General features: G+C 48.1%; 9 protein-coding genes across 9 annotated transcripts, besides 16 other annotated features; all 9 read right to left on the bottom strand.

Moving 5' to 3' along the window:
- On the bottom strand, positions 1 to 826 carry Tc00.1047053509877.89 (hypothetical protein, conserved; the record flags this gene model as incomplete). The annotated part of the gene is made up of 1 exon (XM_802253.1): positions 1 to 826. A coding segment is annotated over one exon (826 nt), but the record flags the coding sequence as incomplete, so codon positions are not given.
- Positions 1 to 4,337: a sequence feature (heterozygous, non-Esmeraldo-like haplotype).
- Positions 852 to 872: a microsatellite.
- Positions 1,014 to 2,618, bottom strand: Tc00.1047053509877.80 (ATPase domain protein, putative; the record flags this gene model as incomplete). The annotated part of the gene is made up of 1 exon (XM_802252.1): positions 1,014 to 2,618. One exon carries the CDS (start codon positions 2,616 to 2,618, stop codon positions 1,014 to 1,016), a length of 1,605 nt encoding a protein of 534 aa, XP_807345.1.
- Positions 2,671 to 2,697: a microsatellite.
- Positions 2,886 to 3,623, bottom strand: Tc00.1047053509877.70 (hypothetical protein, conserved; the record flags this gene model as incomplete). The annotated part of the gene is made up of 1 exon (XM_802251.1): positions 2,886 to 3,623. The coding sequence occupies one exon, from the start codon at positions 3,621 to 3,623 to the stop codon at positions 2,886 to 2,888; it is 738 nt and encodes a 245-aa protein (XP_807344.1).
- Tc00.1047053509877.60 (hypothetical protein, conserved) lies at positions 3,948 to 4,757 on the bottom strand (the record flags this gene model as incomplete). Its single annotated transcript, XM_802250.1, has 1 exon — positions 3,948 to 4,757. The coding sequence occupies one exon, from the start codon at positions 4,755 to 4,757 to the stop codon at positions 3,948 to 3,950; it is 810 nt and encodes a 269-aa protein (XP_807343.1).
- Positions 4,338 to 5,100: a sequence feature (haploid, non-Esmeraldo-like haplotype).
- Positions 4,976 to 4,996: a microsatellite.
- Positions 5,101 to 5,329: a sequence feature (heterozygous, Esmeraldo-like haplotype).
- On the bottom strand, positions 5,120 to 5,776 carry Tc00.1047053509877.50 (glycosomal membrane protein, putative; the record flags this gene model as incomplete). The annotated part of the gene is made up of 1 exon (XM_802249.1): positions 5,120 to 5,776. One exon carries the CDS (start codon positions 5,774 to 5,776, stop codon positions 5,120 to 5,122), a length of 657 nt encoding a protein of 218 aa, XP_807342.1.
- Positions 5,330 to 5,877: a sequence feature (areas merged during assembly that could not be assigned to a particular haplotype. This can correspond to areas where the two haplotypes were merged or to regions with more than two copies in the genome that were merged during assembly.).
- Positions 5,834 to 5,866: a microsatellite.
- Positions 5,867 to 5,897: a microsatellite.
- Positions 5,878 to 12,797: a sequence feature (heterozygous, non-Esmeraldo-like haplotype).
- Positions 5,998 to 6,021: a microsatellite.
- Tc00.1047053509877.40 (hypothetical protein, conserved) lies at positions 6,389 to 7,573 on the bottom strand (the record flags this gene model as incomplete). Its single annotated transcript, XM_802248.1, has 1 exon — positions 6,389 to 7,573. The coding sequence occupies one exon, from the start codon at positions 7,571 to 7,573 to the stop codon at positions 6,389 to 6,391; it is 1,185 nt and encodes a 394-aa protein (XP_807341.1).
- Positions 7,733 to 7,768: a microsatellite.
- Positions 7,919 to 8,003: a sequence feature (A-rich).
- Positions 8,245 to 8,264: a microsatellite.
- On the bottom strand, positions 8,292 to 9,974 carry Tc00.1047053509877.30 (guanine nucleotide-binding protein beta subunit-like protein, putative; the record flags this gene model as incomplete). The annotated part of the gene is made up of 1 exon (XM_802247.1): positions 8,292 to 9,974. The coding sequence occupies one exon, from the start codon at positions 9,972 to 9,974 to the stop codon at positions 8,292 to 8,294; it is 1,683 nt and encodes a 560-aa protein (XP_807340.1).
- Positions 10,014 to 10,056: a microsatellite.
- Positions 10,159 to 10,181: a microsatellite.
- On the bottom strand, positions 10,415 to 11,656 carry Tc00.1047053509877.20 (hypothetical protein, conserved; the record flags this gene model as incomplete). Its single annotated transcript, XM_802246.1, has 1 exon — positions 10,415 to 11,656. The coding sequence occupies one exon, from the start codon at positions 11,654 to 11,656 to the stop codon at positions 10,415 to 10,417; it is 1,242 nt and encodes a 413-aa protein (XP_807339.1).
- Tc00.1047053509877.10 (hypothetical protein, conserved) lies at positions 12,100 to 12,797 on the bottom strand (the record flags this gene model as incomplete). The annotated part of the gene is made up of 1 exon (XM_802245.1): positions 12,100 to 12,797. A coding segment is annotated over one exon (698 nt), but the record flags the coding sequence as incomplete, so codon positions are not given.

Raw genomic sequence — 12,797 nt, 5'->3', positions numbered from 1 at the left:
CAATGCCTAGTTGTTGACACATGTGTTGCCGCACTCCCACGTTAGTGTCCTGACATAACGCCAGCACTTTGTTCATAAGTTTTCGCTCTACAATATCATGAGGGAGATAGCGGCAGACAGCACCAATGAGATCACAACTAAGCTCGCGCTGATCCTGTGGCTCAACATGTTCGGTTTTTTTAAGAGCAAGGGGCACCACATCGTTGTCAAGCTGTTTGTTATTCAGATAATCAATAAAGGCCGAAAATAATTTATTCCATGCTATGCGGACCTCCGCCGTTTTGACGCTTAACATTGTACTTGTCACCATCAACAGATCTCGTGTCACGGTATTGTTCAGCAACGGCAACACCTCAATTAAGGCACCCGGGGCGAAGCACTGTAATTCTGGTTCCTGCACCCACATGCTGTCCACGGCAATCATCAATACCTGCGAGATGCTAGACATGTCTAAACCCACCAGCGTTTCTTTCAGACGCTGGAACAACGACATTTTCTGACCAGTACTTCCGTTTGCCATGATGTATTTTGCAGTATCCTCCAGAGAAAGATTTCTTGCCTCCACGTAGTTCTGGACCTCTTCCTCATTTTTCAACGACGCACTGAGAGCGTTAAGTTTGTCCAGCGCCGGCAGCTCACGGACAAGGGCAGTGGGGTCATCCGGATCAGAATCCATTACTGCTCCGTTGTTGTTCGCATTTAAAGGATGCGGCAAACATGGGGGGTTGGAGCTGCTATTCTTTTTCCCCGTCCTCGCCCTTGAGGTCAAGTGAGTTGGGAGGTCCAAAACCTGCTGTCGAAGCTCAAAAGTTGACTTATATTCCATGAACCAAGCCACTAACCACTGGCAGACACACACACACACACACACAGAGGAGAAAGACAAAAAAGAGAAGAAAAAAGGGTAATACGTCTGTGTTTTTGTTTGTGAGAGAGCAGCAAGAGCAACGCTCAAATAGAAGCACACAAAGGGCCCAAAAGCACCAAAAAGCAATCAAATAAGGCTCCGTTTATTAAAGAAAACTATATTCGTAATTTACACGCTGCAGCACAGTAGTTTTCGCAAGCGTGGCACGTACCAGCGCCTCGCTGGGCAAAAAGAGAGCCGTTTCCCTCTCGCCAGCCTCCACTCTCGTCGTTTTGTTGACCTCCATCTCCTGATGTTGTTGCTGCTGCTCAAACACCTCTCGAAGAAACGCCTTCAACGAGGCTGCAGCGCACCCCTCCGCGCGGCCTGCCACAAGCCGGCTCAACTCTTCCCGCGCTTTCATCGCCGCGCCGTCAAAGGCACCAAAGAACTCCAGTGCCATTTCCTCTGCAGCCTCAAAACTAAGCGGTGGCACGTAAACAACCGTCTCAAAACGTCCCTGTCGCAAGAGGGCGACGTCAAGCGTCCCAGGAACATTGGTTGTGGCAATCACAAGGACACGTTTATTATCAATAAGGCCATCTAATTCACAGAGAAGCGCCGCTAACATCCGTTTTGTCACGTTAAGGCCATCGCCCGTGCCACCATTCAAAAAGGCACCGCGTGAAGTTCCAATAACATCGACGTCGTCAAGCACCAGCACAGATGGCGCACACAAACGTGCCTTTCGAAACGCTTCCCGCAGACGTTCTTCACTTTCGCCAAGGTACTTGGAGAACAGAGCGGCACAGCTAACTAAGAAACATTTGCCAGGGTAGGATGCAGAAACTCTGCTCGCTATTGCCGTCTTGCCGCTGCCCGAAGGTCCATGAAGGAGAATTCCGGTGGTGGGTGCAACGGTGGCAAGCAATTTACGACCCGCAAGATTTTCCCGCTCCATAAAAAGTCGCACGAGTGTTTCAACTCGCTCCAGCGCAGGACCAAGCCCAAAGAGCTTTCCCCGAGAGGACGACGGCAATTGTGGTGCGATAGAGGCATGACCAAGGAAGTGCAGTGCAGTGTGAGAAGTGGGAACCCACGACTTGTTTTTCTCACATAGTGCATGGCATAACATCAACGTAAGAGCCCTCCGTGTCCTCAAGTATGAGACCAACTCTTCACCGTTTTCTCCCGAAACAAACGCCAAAAGATCCTCGGCATCAGGGAAGGAACGAATGAGGCGACGGGCGGCACTCGAGGTGAGCTCATGCATTTTGTACGTGAAAGGAGTCCACATCGCCAAAAGCCACCGAGGCACATGGAGCACGTCAGTTGCTGAAGTCACCAGTGCACAACGTGGCGAGCGGAGCAGTCGACACACCATGTCCTCAAGGCGGTGCAGGGACGCGTTTAAACGAAGAAGATAGTCAACGGCTTCAATATCATCCAGCAGCACAACGGTGCCTGCCGGGTACTTTTCGGATATCGACGAGGCACGACTGTCATTGGAGCGCAATGCGTTGTAATCCACATAAAAAATTCGCGCCTTTGAATCGTTCCACTCTGTCTTTTCAGGTTCCATTCCATCATCCATTAAAGGTACGCCATGGCTAACACTCATCCCGTAGGCGCCAGCACCTTGGCGAACGGCGTGGAGAACAAATGTTTTGCCTGATCCTGATGGCCCACACACAAGAAAAAAAAAAGGACTGGGCCTCGCCTCTGATAGAACTCGGCGTAAGTCCGAGAGGATGAGACCATCAACGGACATGGTTACTACACAGGAATGTTGGAAAGCGGAAATAAAAAGCAAAATCAAATGCAAAAAAAAAAAAAAAAAAAAAAAAAAAGAGAGAGCCGGGCAATGAAGTGCAAGTCACAGCAATAGGATTCATTGTGGCAGCCATAGCAACAGGGGCGACGACGGAGACCGAGTACACCAAGCACAGTGATGTGGGCAACCGAATGGCCGCCACACCTCACAGACAGAAAAAAAAGAAAAAAAAGGGAAATTCGTGACGTTTGATGCGGATATTATTCAATCTTCCTCTTCCTCTGCCTCAAACTCCTCATTCCTGATCACACCGTAGCGGTGCAGGACGCGCTCCACAGAGTTCAAAGAGATTTGTTTATCCTTCGACTTCCATGGCGTCAGCTCCGTCAGTTGTTGCTGCAGTTTTTTCTCCTTGTAAAACAGAACGCAGGGAAGGTGCCGATCAGGAAAGTTTTTTATTGCCTCTGTTGAGATCATTGAGAGAAACTTCACCTCACGGTTACGCTGCGCCACCACACGCATGACAGAAAGCAGCTTCTCACTGTCACTATTCCCCGGTTTCACTAGCAGAGCAATGACCCAATTTGCCGCAGAGGATTCCGTCACCTCAGACATGTAATCTGAACCAGATATGTGACGGAGGACACCAAACCGTTGCGACTCCTGTTGTTGCCGCAGCTCTGCCATGCGTTTCCTGCGGAATGCCAAAAGGACCTCGTCTTCGTCGTCGTCATCCATCACATTGTCTGCCGTGTCACCGCCTGTATTGGACTCGCCCAGTTGCAGCTCCTTTTCATACCCGCCACGCTCCATTTTATCCCGCACACGTTCTTCGTTGGGATCATACACTTTAAGACATGCGTTGACGTTTTCGTCCGCAATTTTCTGCGCAATTATCTCAAGCTCATTGGTGGCGTAATTCCCGACCCGGTTGCCGTGCCTGTATTGGATGTCTTCCCACTCCGTGGTGCGTATCCGCTGATCTGCCGTCCTCTCCACCATTCTTGAAGCGCCAACACCTCCCACTCGCCTTCCTTGACGCCGTATTCATTTGTCGTAGTTGGACGACGTGGCCGTGAGAAAAAAAAAAAAAAAAGGAAATTTGACAACAAAGAATCCCTCTGGTAGCAAGCAACTGGATGACATGCAAAACATCGTGGGCTCTCTCCAAGAACTACAACAGCAACAAACAAAATTGGCATAGAAAATTAGAAGAGCCCCATTTCGCAATGTACATTTGGGTCCCCCCCAAAAAAAGAGGGCAAGGGAGAAAAAAGAACAAACAAGCAATAAACATATGGGAACAATAAAAAGATTCCTCTACAATCATGCCGATCCAAATTTGCTGACGTTGTGTAGACCCGGGACGTACGTGTCAGCGGAAACCAATGTATGTGTGTTCTGTGTCGAGGACCATACAGGAATGGGGCCGGGAAAACGGGTACGCGCCCCACGCACAGGTGGCAGCTCTGCATTGTAAACCTGGTTGGGACAACGTACATGGCGTCGATTGCAGATAGACACATGCGAATGAGGGCCGTAAAAGTGGGGTTTTTGAATAACGCCAACTGTACCGTCTTCCGAAACGGCAAACCACATTCTTTCGACTTCCTCGAGTTCCTTTTTATTGGGATCCCGTCCCGTGTACGCGCGGAACGCCTTTTGGTATGCCTCCGTTGCACATTGCGTCGTCACGTCATCGTTAACCTTCCGCTCAAGAGACTTTTTAGCCGCGGCTTCCGCGTAGCGATGCACAAAGTCTCGCTCTCGTCCTGTCAACTCATTGCGATTGCGTGTATTTCGAAAGGGCTCCGTGCGAGGGAGCGCCCCTTCAAACTTCGGGTTGTGCTTTTTAAAGTACGTTTGGCAGGAGGCCTGCAGTGTGCGCTCCCGTGTCCCTTCCTTCTCGGCAATGTACTTCTGCACCGCGGACTCGTCTTGGCTGTGGTGTTTCTTCACAGAGTGCGAGACGGTTTTTGCAAACGTGCACGACGGAAGATTCGACGCCGCTACTGTCACGCCTTTCTTTGGCAGTGTCTCGCAGTGACGTGTCAGCTGCGCCACAGTGTCCAGCAAGTCTATGCGGCACTTCTCCTGCAAAGTAGAGCCGTCGACGGCCTGACAAATCGTTGACATCCGCCCCCCCTCCTCCTCCTGCCTGACTGTGTTTGAGTACTAAAAACAAGGCTGCAGGGGGAGGGACAGAGAAAAAAAAACAAAAAAAACAGTGTTTCCGCGCAGACATCACCCCGCCGGGCAAACACGACGGAGGCGGACACACGCAGGCAGAAAGAAGCAAAAAAAAAAAAAAAAAGGGGGGGGGGGGGGGGGGGAATAACTCCAGACTGCTCACGTAATAATAATAATAATAATAAGAGAAAAAGAAATAGTATACAGAAAGGGAAAAACAAGTGCAGAAAAGAAAAAAACGATTGAGCAGGCCTATGATAACATCAAAAAGAAACAAGCAAAGAGTCTCTGTACCAGCAGAAACAATTTCAATCTCTACTTCTGCTCGCACCACGCCGTCTGGCAACAATAGCGGCAGACCGCACACCATCCACACACCCAAGAAAGGAGCTTATCAGAGTCAGCAGGGAAAACCAAATGAAATTCAATTCGAATCCAAAAACAGCAGCACCAGCGGCCGCAGTGAGGAGATCACACGTGCACAAAAAGAGGTTAATAAATTGTTTTCTGCGGCTGCTAAACAGACGATCATATCGAATGTCAAAAAGAGCGAGCGCGACGGCTGCAAGGTGGGCCCAAAAGAGGCCCAAACAGGAGGCATAACTGAATCTCTGGAAAAATGGTGTGTTCTCATGGACTTTCCTCCCAAGGAACGCCACATTGTCAGCCGCTTTGAAGACACCCTCACCAACCACACGCACAAGAAAAATTAAGTCGCGCACGCCACACTGCTCCTTGTTGAGCAAACTATAGATGGTCTGAATGTTAGAAAGCCAAGCCAATATGCGCATGAGGGACCGCACTTCCGATGTGGCATCGGCAAAGTCAAGAAGCGATTTGTCATGCATCAAACAAAAGCCAAGTTTTGCTAAAGCACCAACCCCCTTCAAAACCTTATCCCGCATATCCGCCGACTCCAAACATATGATCGCCACCTCCATGGCGTTGCCACGTTTCTGACTCATTCCCTTCACTTCCTATTCAGTCCTTCTCACTTCCATTCACACACACACACACACACACTCACTCACTCACTCTCTCTCTCTCTCTCTCTCTATATATATATATATATATATATATATATATTGCCCACCCTAGTAAGAAAAAAAAAAGAAAAAAAAAACAATCGTGTCCTGCCCCTATCTTCACGTTACTTCACAAAACATTCCCCCAATATAAAGGCCGTAAAAAAAAAAAAAAAAAAAATAAAGCAGAAAAGAGCGCACATTCAGCTGCCAAGAGACAGACAGAGAGACCGATAAAAGCAACGTGCCAATAAACGGGGGACGGGGCGATACGGCCAGAACAGCCATGAGTAACCCACTTTTTTCTTTTAGCTTCTTTTATTGTCTGCGTGTGCTTCTTCTTCCCGCGCATTTAGTTCACAACTTTATTCCTTTTTAAAAAAAATTCTGCCGTCCAAGTTTGGACGCCGTGCGGGAGGGCGCATAGAGAAGCAAAAATAACAAAACAAAAATGAGTTACGTGGTACCTAACAGCTCCAGAAGCATAAGGCCAATCCGCTAAGAAGAAAACAAACAAACCAACAAAAAATATTAAACAATCGCACCAAAAAATCATTTGTTTCTCTGTCGACGGGCCTCTTCCTTTGTTGTCAAAAGATCTTTGTTTTTGGGATCCAGGCGCAGACCCCGCTCGCACGTTTGTAGCGCCTCATCCGCCTTCTTCATGGCGAGCTCCGTCGCGGCCTTTCGGAAATATCCCTTTGGCCAGTCGGGGGCCAATGAGATGCAGCGAAGCGAGTCCCAGTACGCTCCGTTGTAGTAGCGCTGGTTAAAATAGGCTGCCGCCCGGTTGCTGAAGAAAACATGATTCGTACTGTCGAGGTGAATGGCTAGGGTATAAAACTTGGCAGCTTTTACGTTCTCACCTCCCTCAAAGACTTTATTTCCTTGAGCCTTAAAGCGTGCGGCCTCCTCTTTTCGCTTTTCCTCACTGAGCATGGGCTTCATCAGCTCCCGGAGCGCGCTATTATTCTTAGCCTTCTCTGCAAGGGAGGTGGGCGTCTCGCCACTTGTATTCGCCACGTGAGGATCGGCACCAAAAACCAAAAGAAGCTTCACGCATTCCGTATTCGCGTGTTCCACAGCGATATGAAGCGGTGTGGATTTGTCCCCCTCAATCATCACCCGCGGATCCGCACCGTGTTCAAGGAGAAATTCCACCGCCTCAAACTTCTTCATGAATAAAGCAGTAAAAAGCGCCGTTCCACCATGGGCGTCCTTTACGTTAATCGGAATCTTGAATCCATAAATCATTTCTCCAATGCAGTTAATATCTCCAGAGTGAGCGGCCCAATGGAGCAGTGTTCCCGTTTCGCTGTTCTCATGCATAACATCCGCACCAAGCTCCACCAAACAGCGAACAGTGTCCACATAACCCATTGAAGCCGCAAAGTGTGCTGCCGTTCCGCCCGTAGGCGTTCTGAGGTTCACCTCAGCGCCTGCATCCACCAACAGTTTGATGGCAGAATTCTGATGGCCCTTCGCGGCCATAATTAACGGGGTATTGTTATCATAGTTCCTCAGTTCCAGGTTTGGCTTGAACTCAAGCAAAATGCGAATCATCTCGAGATCGCCATTAAATGCGGCAAAGTGAAGCGCCGAAAATCCGCCTGCCTCTACGGAGTTGATAAGACTAGGAGTTTCTTTTAGAAGTTCGGCGCATTTGAAGGTATCCCTCGCCCGTGCAGCGCGAAGGAATACCTCGACATCCTCCGGAATTCTCGTCCCGTCATCCATTTTCCCCCCTTTGGCGGTGCACTCTAAGCACTGGCTTTAGTTAACTCCTGGCAACCCCCCCCCCCTCCCCAAATAAAAAACAAAAAACTAAACAAAAAAAAGAGCTTGAAAAATAACAAACCACAGACGTTCTGCGGCGTCGACACGGCAACCGCACACCAAAAAAAAAAACAAAAACAACAACAACAAAAAAAAAACGGAGAAAGCCAAGAGGCGGACACAAAAAAAAGTCAGGGAAAATAACACCACAAAAGAAACAAAATTTTAAGCAGGGTCATATTCAAAGGGAGGGAGCTGCGCTTGCATCGCACTCCCCTAATAAACACGTCTCTCTCTCTCTCTCTCTTTTTTTTTTTCCTTGTTTTTCCTCTTCCTCTTTTTTTTTTTCCTTTTTTTTTTTTGTTTTTTTATTCTCCTTTTTGCTTTTCTTAGGTTCATTGTTGCAACTTGCTCTTGTTAATAATCTTTGCACTCACGCTTCTATCAACCAAGTGGTCGGCATATACTGGAAGAAAAAGACGCATCCACCTTTAGAGCCCCCTCTCTCCCTGCATCCATAAAAGAGACGGAATGATAACCATGATAAAGAAAGAGGAAAAAAATATAGGGAAAAAGGAGAAAAAAAAAATCTCCATTCATTGGCTTCTTCCAACTCACATATCCACACACGCATATATATATATATATATATGCGGGGATAAATTTATTACTCACTCACTCAGGCTATGTATGCCTCAGTATCAGGATAACTTCGAGTAAACAAATCCAGGGTATTGCTGTCGCCACCAGCATACAAGACATTACCTTGAGCATTCCAAGCAATGGCATTATAACGTGGGCTCATGCGCCCTCCATCTGCCCTGCAAGTTGGCATTGCATTGTTGGCAAAGTTGATGAGGTGAATGCCTGTCATTGTTGAGGCAGCACATACCATGTTTGGGTTTACAGAAAGACTTAGAACGGCGCTATCCAGCTCCCTTGTGGCCACGCCTTGACCCATCATGCGAAAATCATGCACCACCACGCGCCGGTCCAGACCGCTGGTAAAGAGATAGTCGCCGCAACTCCCAATAGATGTGACAGTGCTATAGTGGCGATACGCAGAAGGCGTCGTGGTATTTTGAGCCATGCGGAGATCATATATCATTACTGAACAGTCCCGTGATCCACTAACAAGAATGTGTTCCCTGTCTGGAATAACATGCATAGCAGATACAATGTCATTGTGATCATTATATTCTTGTATCATTTGGGTTCCATCGTACAGTAGTACGGAATTGGCCGAGGAAGTAGTAACGCCACAGCAGTACCTCAGGGTACCTGTACCTCTTAAACTTCGAACCGTGGTAATGAAACGGGCTCCCCGCGGCTCTGCGCCACCACTTTCCTGCCAATTGGATTCTTCATTGTACGTAGGGTCCGTCGAATACAGAACAATTGCGGGCGCCACAGAAGCGTGTCTTCCCACCGTGCCCACAATAAGAATCCGTCCAGAGTTCGCAAAGTCCATCGAGGAGGCATAATGACGTGAAAGGACGAGGTTCTCAGTGAGAACCCCGGATTGATCCCACGTCCCAATCGTTCCGTCCACAGATGATGTCACTACCGCCTCCCGAGAATTCGCGCCGCCTCCATACGCCAGGGACAAAATAGCGGAGGTGTGATGGGCCCCCGAAAGCCGAACGGCAAAATTAATGAACTTTTCAGATTGGCTCCATCCAAAGGGTTCCATAATATATTCAACATCATAAAGAAATGTGTCATCTTGCTGGGCGAAGGCCACCGTGGAGCGCAGGGTTTCAAGGGTGTGTTGATCTAATCGTTCCAGCAGCAGCTCATGCGCCACCTCCACCATTTTCCCCAGACATGTGATACCGGCACTTCGTGTATTATCTAGACGAATCATCTGCATCAGGGCAACCACTACACTGCGGACATTGAGCATCTCTGCCTTGGTAAGTGCGGCCAGGACCTCTGCATAGGGCAGTAGCGGTACCCTACTACAATCAAGTCGCCGGTGTCGCGAGAGAAAAATCATTGCGCGTTGAACAATATCGCTTTTAACAGTATTTTGTTTACTCTCCGGAAGCTGTGATAATAAGCTAATGAACCCATCAAGTGGATCCCCTTTTTCCCCGCGCTGTGAATCAAAGATAGCTTCACAAAGAACATCTAGGCAGTCCTCGTATAAGGAAGGATGGCAGAGTCTATCCTTCAGCTCTGGAATTATGGACTCAAAGTTGCGTTTCATTAGCGCATTGTTCACCAATCGTGCAAGTGCCTCCTTGTTCGTGGAAAATCCTATATTTACGCCCTCCGGAAACGATTTCAACACGTGCTTAATATGATCAATGCTTTGAAGCTCCGGCTCCTGCAACTCAATGTCCACCCTAATACGCATTTATCACCCGCTATGGTTCACTGGATCTATATCAACCCAATATATATATATATATATATATTTATATGTACTTATGTATATAATTTTTGCTAGTGATTGCTTTTATTGTTCTTCTTGCCCTTTCAAGTTAATTTGCCCTTGAAGCTTTCCTTCCCTCAGACTATTCACTTTCAGCGTGTGAAGCAAAAAAAAAAAAAAAAAAAAAAAGAGAGAAGTCAATCATACCTCTTCCTCTCCTTCCCCCTCATTCTCCAGGGGCATTAACACGACAGCAGTAATGGTGGCGGTTAAGGGCGCCAAAGACCTAAGCATGAGCAGGTGTTTCTCCTCCGTTACTTCCGTTAACACGCTCTTTTTCCCTTTTTCCCTCCCCATCCTTCTTTTAGCTTTTGTCGGTTTGTTGCATCACCTAGGGAAATTCTTAGATATCCTGACAACTGCTACAAAGATGTCCTTTTCGACTTGCGCGACACAATTTGCGAGAAAAAGCGCCAATGAAGGCGTGGAAGACCGTAGGCCTCCACCAGATTTCCAATGCACATGACCTTCCAAAAATCCCTTGTGAGAGTTATGGGTCCAACCGTCACATTCAACGGAACAGAACTTTCATTGCGATACGTCTTGATCAAATTCTGAACGACTTCCAGCGTCATCAGGCCACGCAATGGCTCAAACCACTCCTCGCACTTGGGATCCCTCGTCGAATAGATGAGAGTCAGCCACCGTGCGTCGTTTTCAGTGAAGGAAGGCTCCAGCGGAGCAAAAAGTGGGAAGTTCAGAAATTTACTAATTTCTTTTGACAAACTAATGACACCTCCAGAAAACGTCCCGTAATTTAACTTCAAGTACCGTTCCAAAATTTCCTTCTCTGCCTCGCAGTCCCGAGCATAGCGATCCTCTGTATTGTAAAAGTAACACTGCTCCTCGTGCACAGTGCAGTCGTACTTTCGCATTGGCACTTTTGCACCGGGAATAAAGGGCCCTGCCACGCAAAGGCGCACCTCAGAGGAGGACTTGGGAGCCCAAACCCCAAACAGACGATTTCCGTCAAAGTAGTCAACACTGTCAGGAGTGTCGTCAGACGCGTCGTAATACCGCGATGCGGTGTCCTTGCAGCGAGGGTAGGGTGGATGAAACTTCAATAGAGCCGCCTTCGCCTTAAGGGACCAGCACCAACTCCGCTGCATTTCGTTGTCACGCATAATCATCACCGTATTTTCCTTGCTTGACTGGTTGACCGGCTCGCCAGAGCGAATATCGCTAATGAGAATAATGTCATAATTAGAGCAGTAGGAGCGCGATAGCCTAAGGCACAACTCATCCGTGCAGTATCTCTCCAACAGCTCTAAAATAGGGCCTTTCTCATCTTTGGCGAGCTCCTGCACCGACGCACAAAAAGGGGCGGGGTCAATAAGAACAAATTTCACCTTTTCAAAGAGTTTAAATAGAAACGGAAGATGTGTGCCTCTCGCCGCACCAGCGTACACCACGAGCAGTGGCTTGGCAGATTTCTTCTGTGACTCCAAGTATGCCGAGAGAAACTCAATCTCCGAGAGGAGTAATTTGCGTTGCCCAAAATGAAGTCCCTTCACTACAACGCTCTCTAAACTGTCAGCGCGCGACGGCACATACGCACGCCGCGGAGACTTGTCTGTCAGAAGCCTACTTGCTGGAAATTTCATACAGATCCGTCAATAATGCCAAAGAGCTCACAAATACACAGACGCAGCAAAAAAAGAAAAAGACGTAGAGAGGTACACTGAAAAAAAAAAAAGACGGATGAAGATTGCAGCAAACAACAACCGTCAAGTTGTTTTTTTTTCGTTGTTTTTTTTTTCTGTTTACATTTTTCAAAGAGAGCATCCCTCACGAGAGTTTATACATAACAAATACGCATCGATGGGTTCAAGCCTCTACATGACGAACGCATCAATGAGACCACACGCCGCTGATTCACGAGTCAGCATTCGGTGTTTTCTATTAACTTTTTCTCGCTTTGTTGCTCCTCTTTTCTTTGCTCCTCGCACCCACTGGGTTTACACACGTGCGAGCGCTTCTCCCGTCCCTCCCCGACCAAAAGGAATGGGGGGAGGAAAAAAAAAAGGGAGGGAGGGAGGTGGGAGAATCAACGCTGATCATCGTATACAAAAACATGTGAACGACTCAGTTTGTGCATTGCAAACTCCACGGCATTGAGTTCTTTCCCTAGAGCCTCGTGGTGAGCCTTTTGCAAGGGAGTTTGAATTTTGCTGAATCCCCTTGATTGGTACTCCGAATTCAGTGCGTCCCACCGTCGCTGCAGTCCTTGTCGCAGCCCTTCAAGTTCCTCTGCCGAAAGTTCAGACCATCTTTCTTCAGCCTCACGCTGAGCAGCCTTAAGTCTCTCTACCAGGGCATGACGCTCTTCAATTTCTTCCTTGACTTCCTCCAAATAGACCGGGACTTTCCCAAAATCGACGCGGTCGACGGCACGATTCTCTGGGGGAGGAATGCATTTGCTCGGTATGGCGAGAACACTCTCCACAGCATTTGCCACCACGTAATTTTTTTCGGTTTTCAGACCCATGACGGGTTTATCGTACCTACTCGGAATATTATCCTTTGACTTTGTAGCATCTTTTGCACTCTTGAGAAATTTTGTCTTGTTGACAATCGGTGCTCCTCGACTGGCGGTTAATGGTCCCTCATTCTTCTTTAGGAACTCTGAAGGCTTGACCATGGGGCCGGTAACCCGCCCAAAGATGCCTGTAGGTTTCTTTGCGGGATGAATGGAGGGCTCCGTGACCTCGCCACCCATGTTTGCCACGACGGCACTCGTTCCGT

Source organism: Trypanosoma cruzi, genomic scaffold, assembly GCF_000209065.1.
Source record: "Trypanosoma cruzi strain CL Brener 1047053516499 genomic scaffold, whole genome shotgun sequence".
NCBI lineage: Eukaryota > Euglenozoa > Kinetoplastea > Trypanosomatida > Trypanosomatidae > Trypanosoma > Trypanosoma cruzi.
Note: the sequence above shows the minus strand (reverse complement) of the source record. Positions and strands in the feature narration are given on the sequence as shown.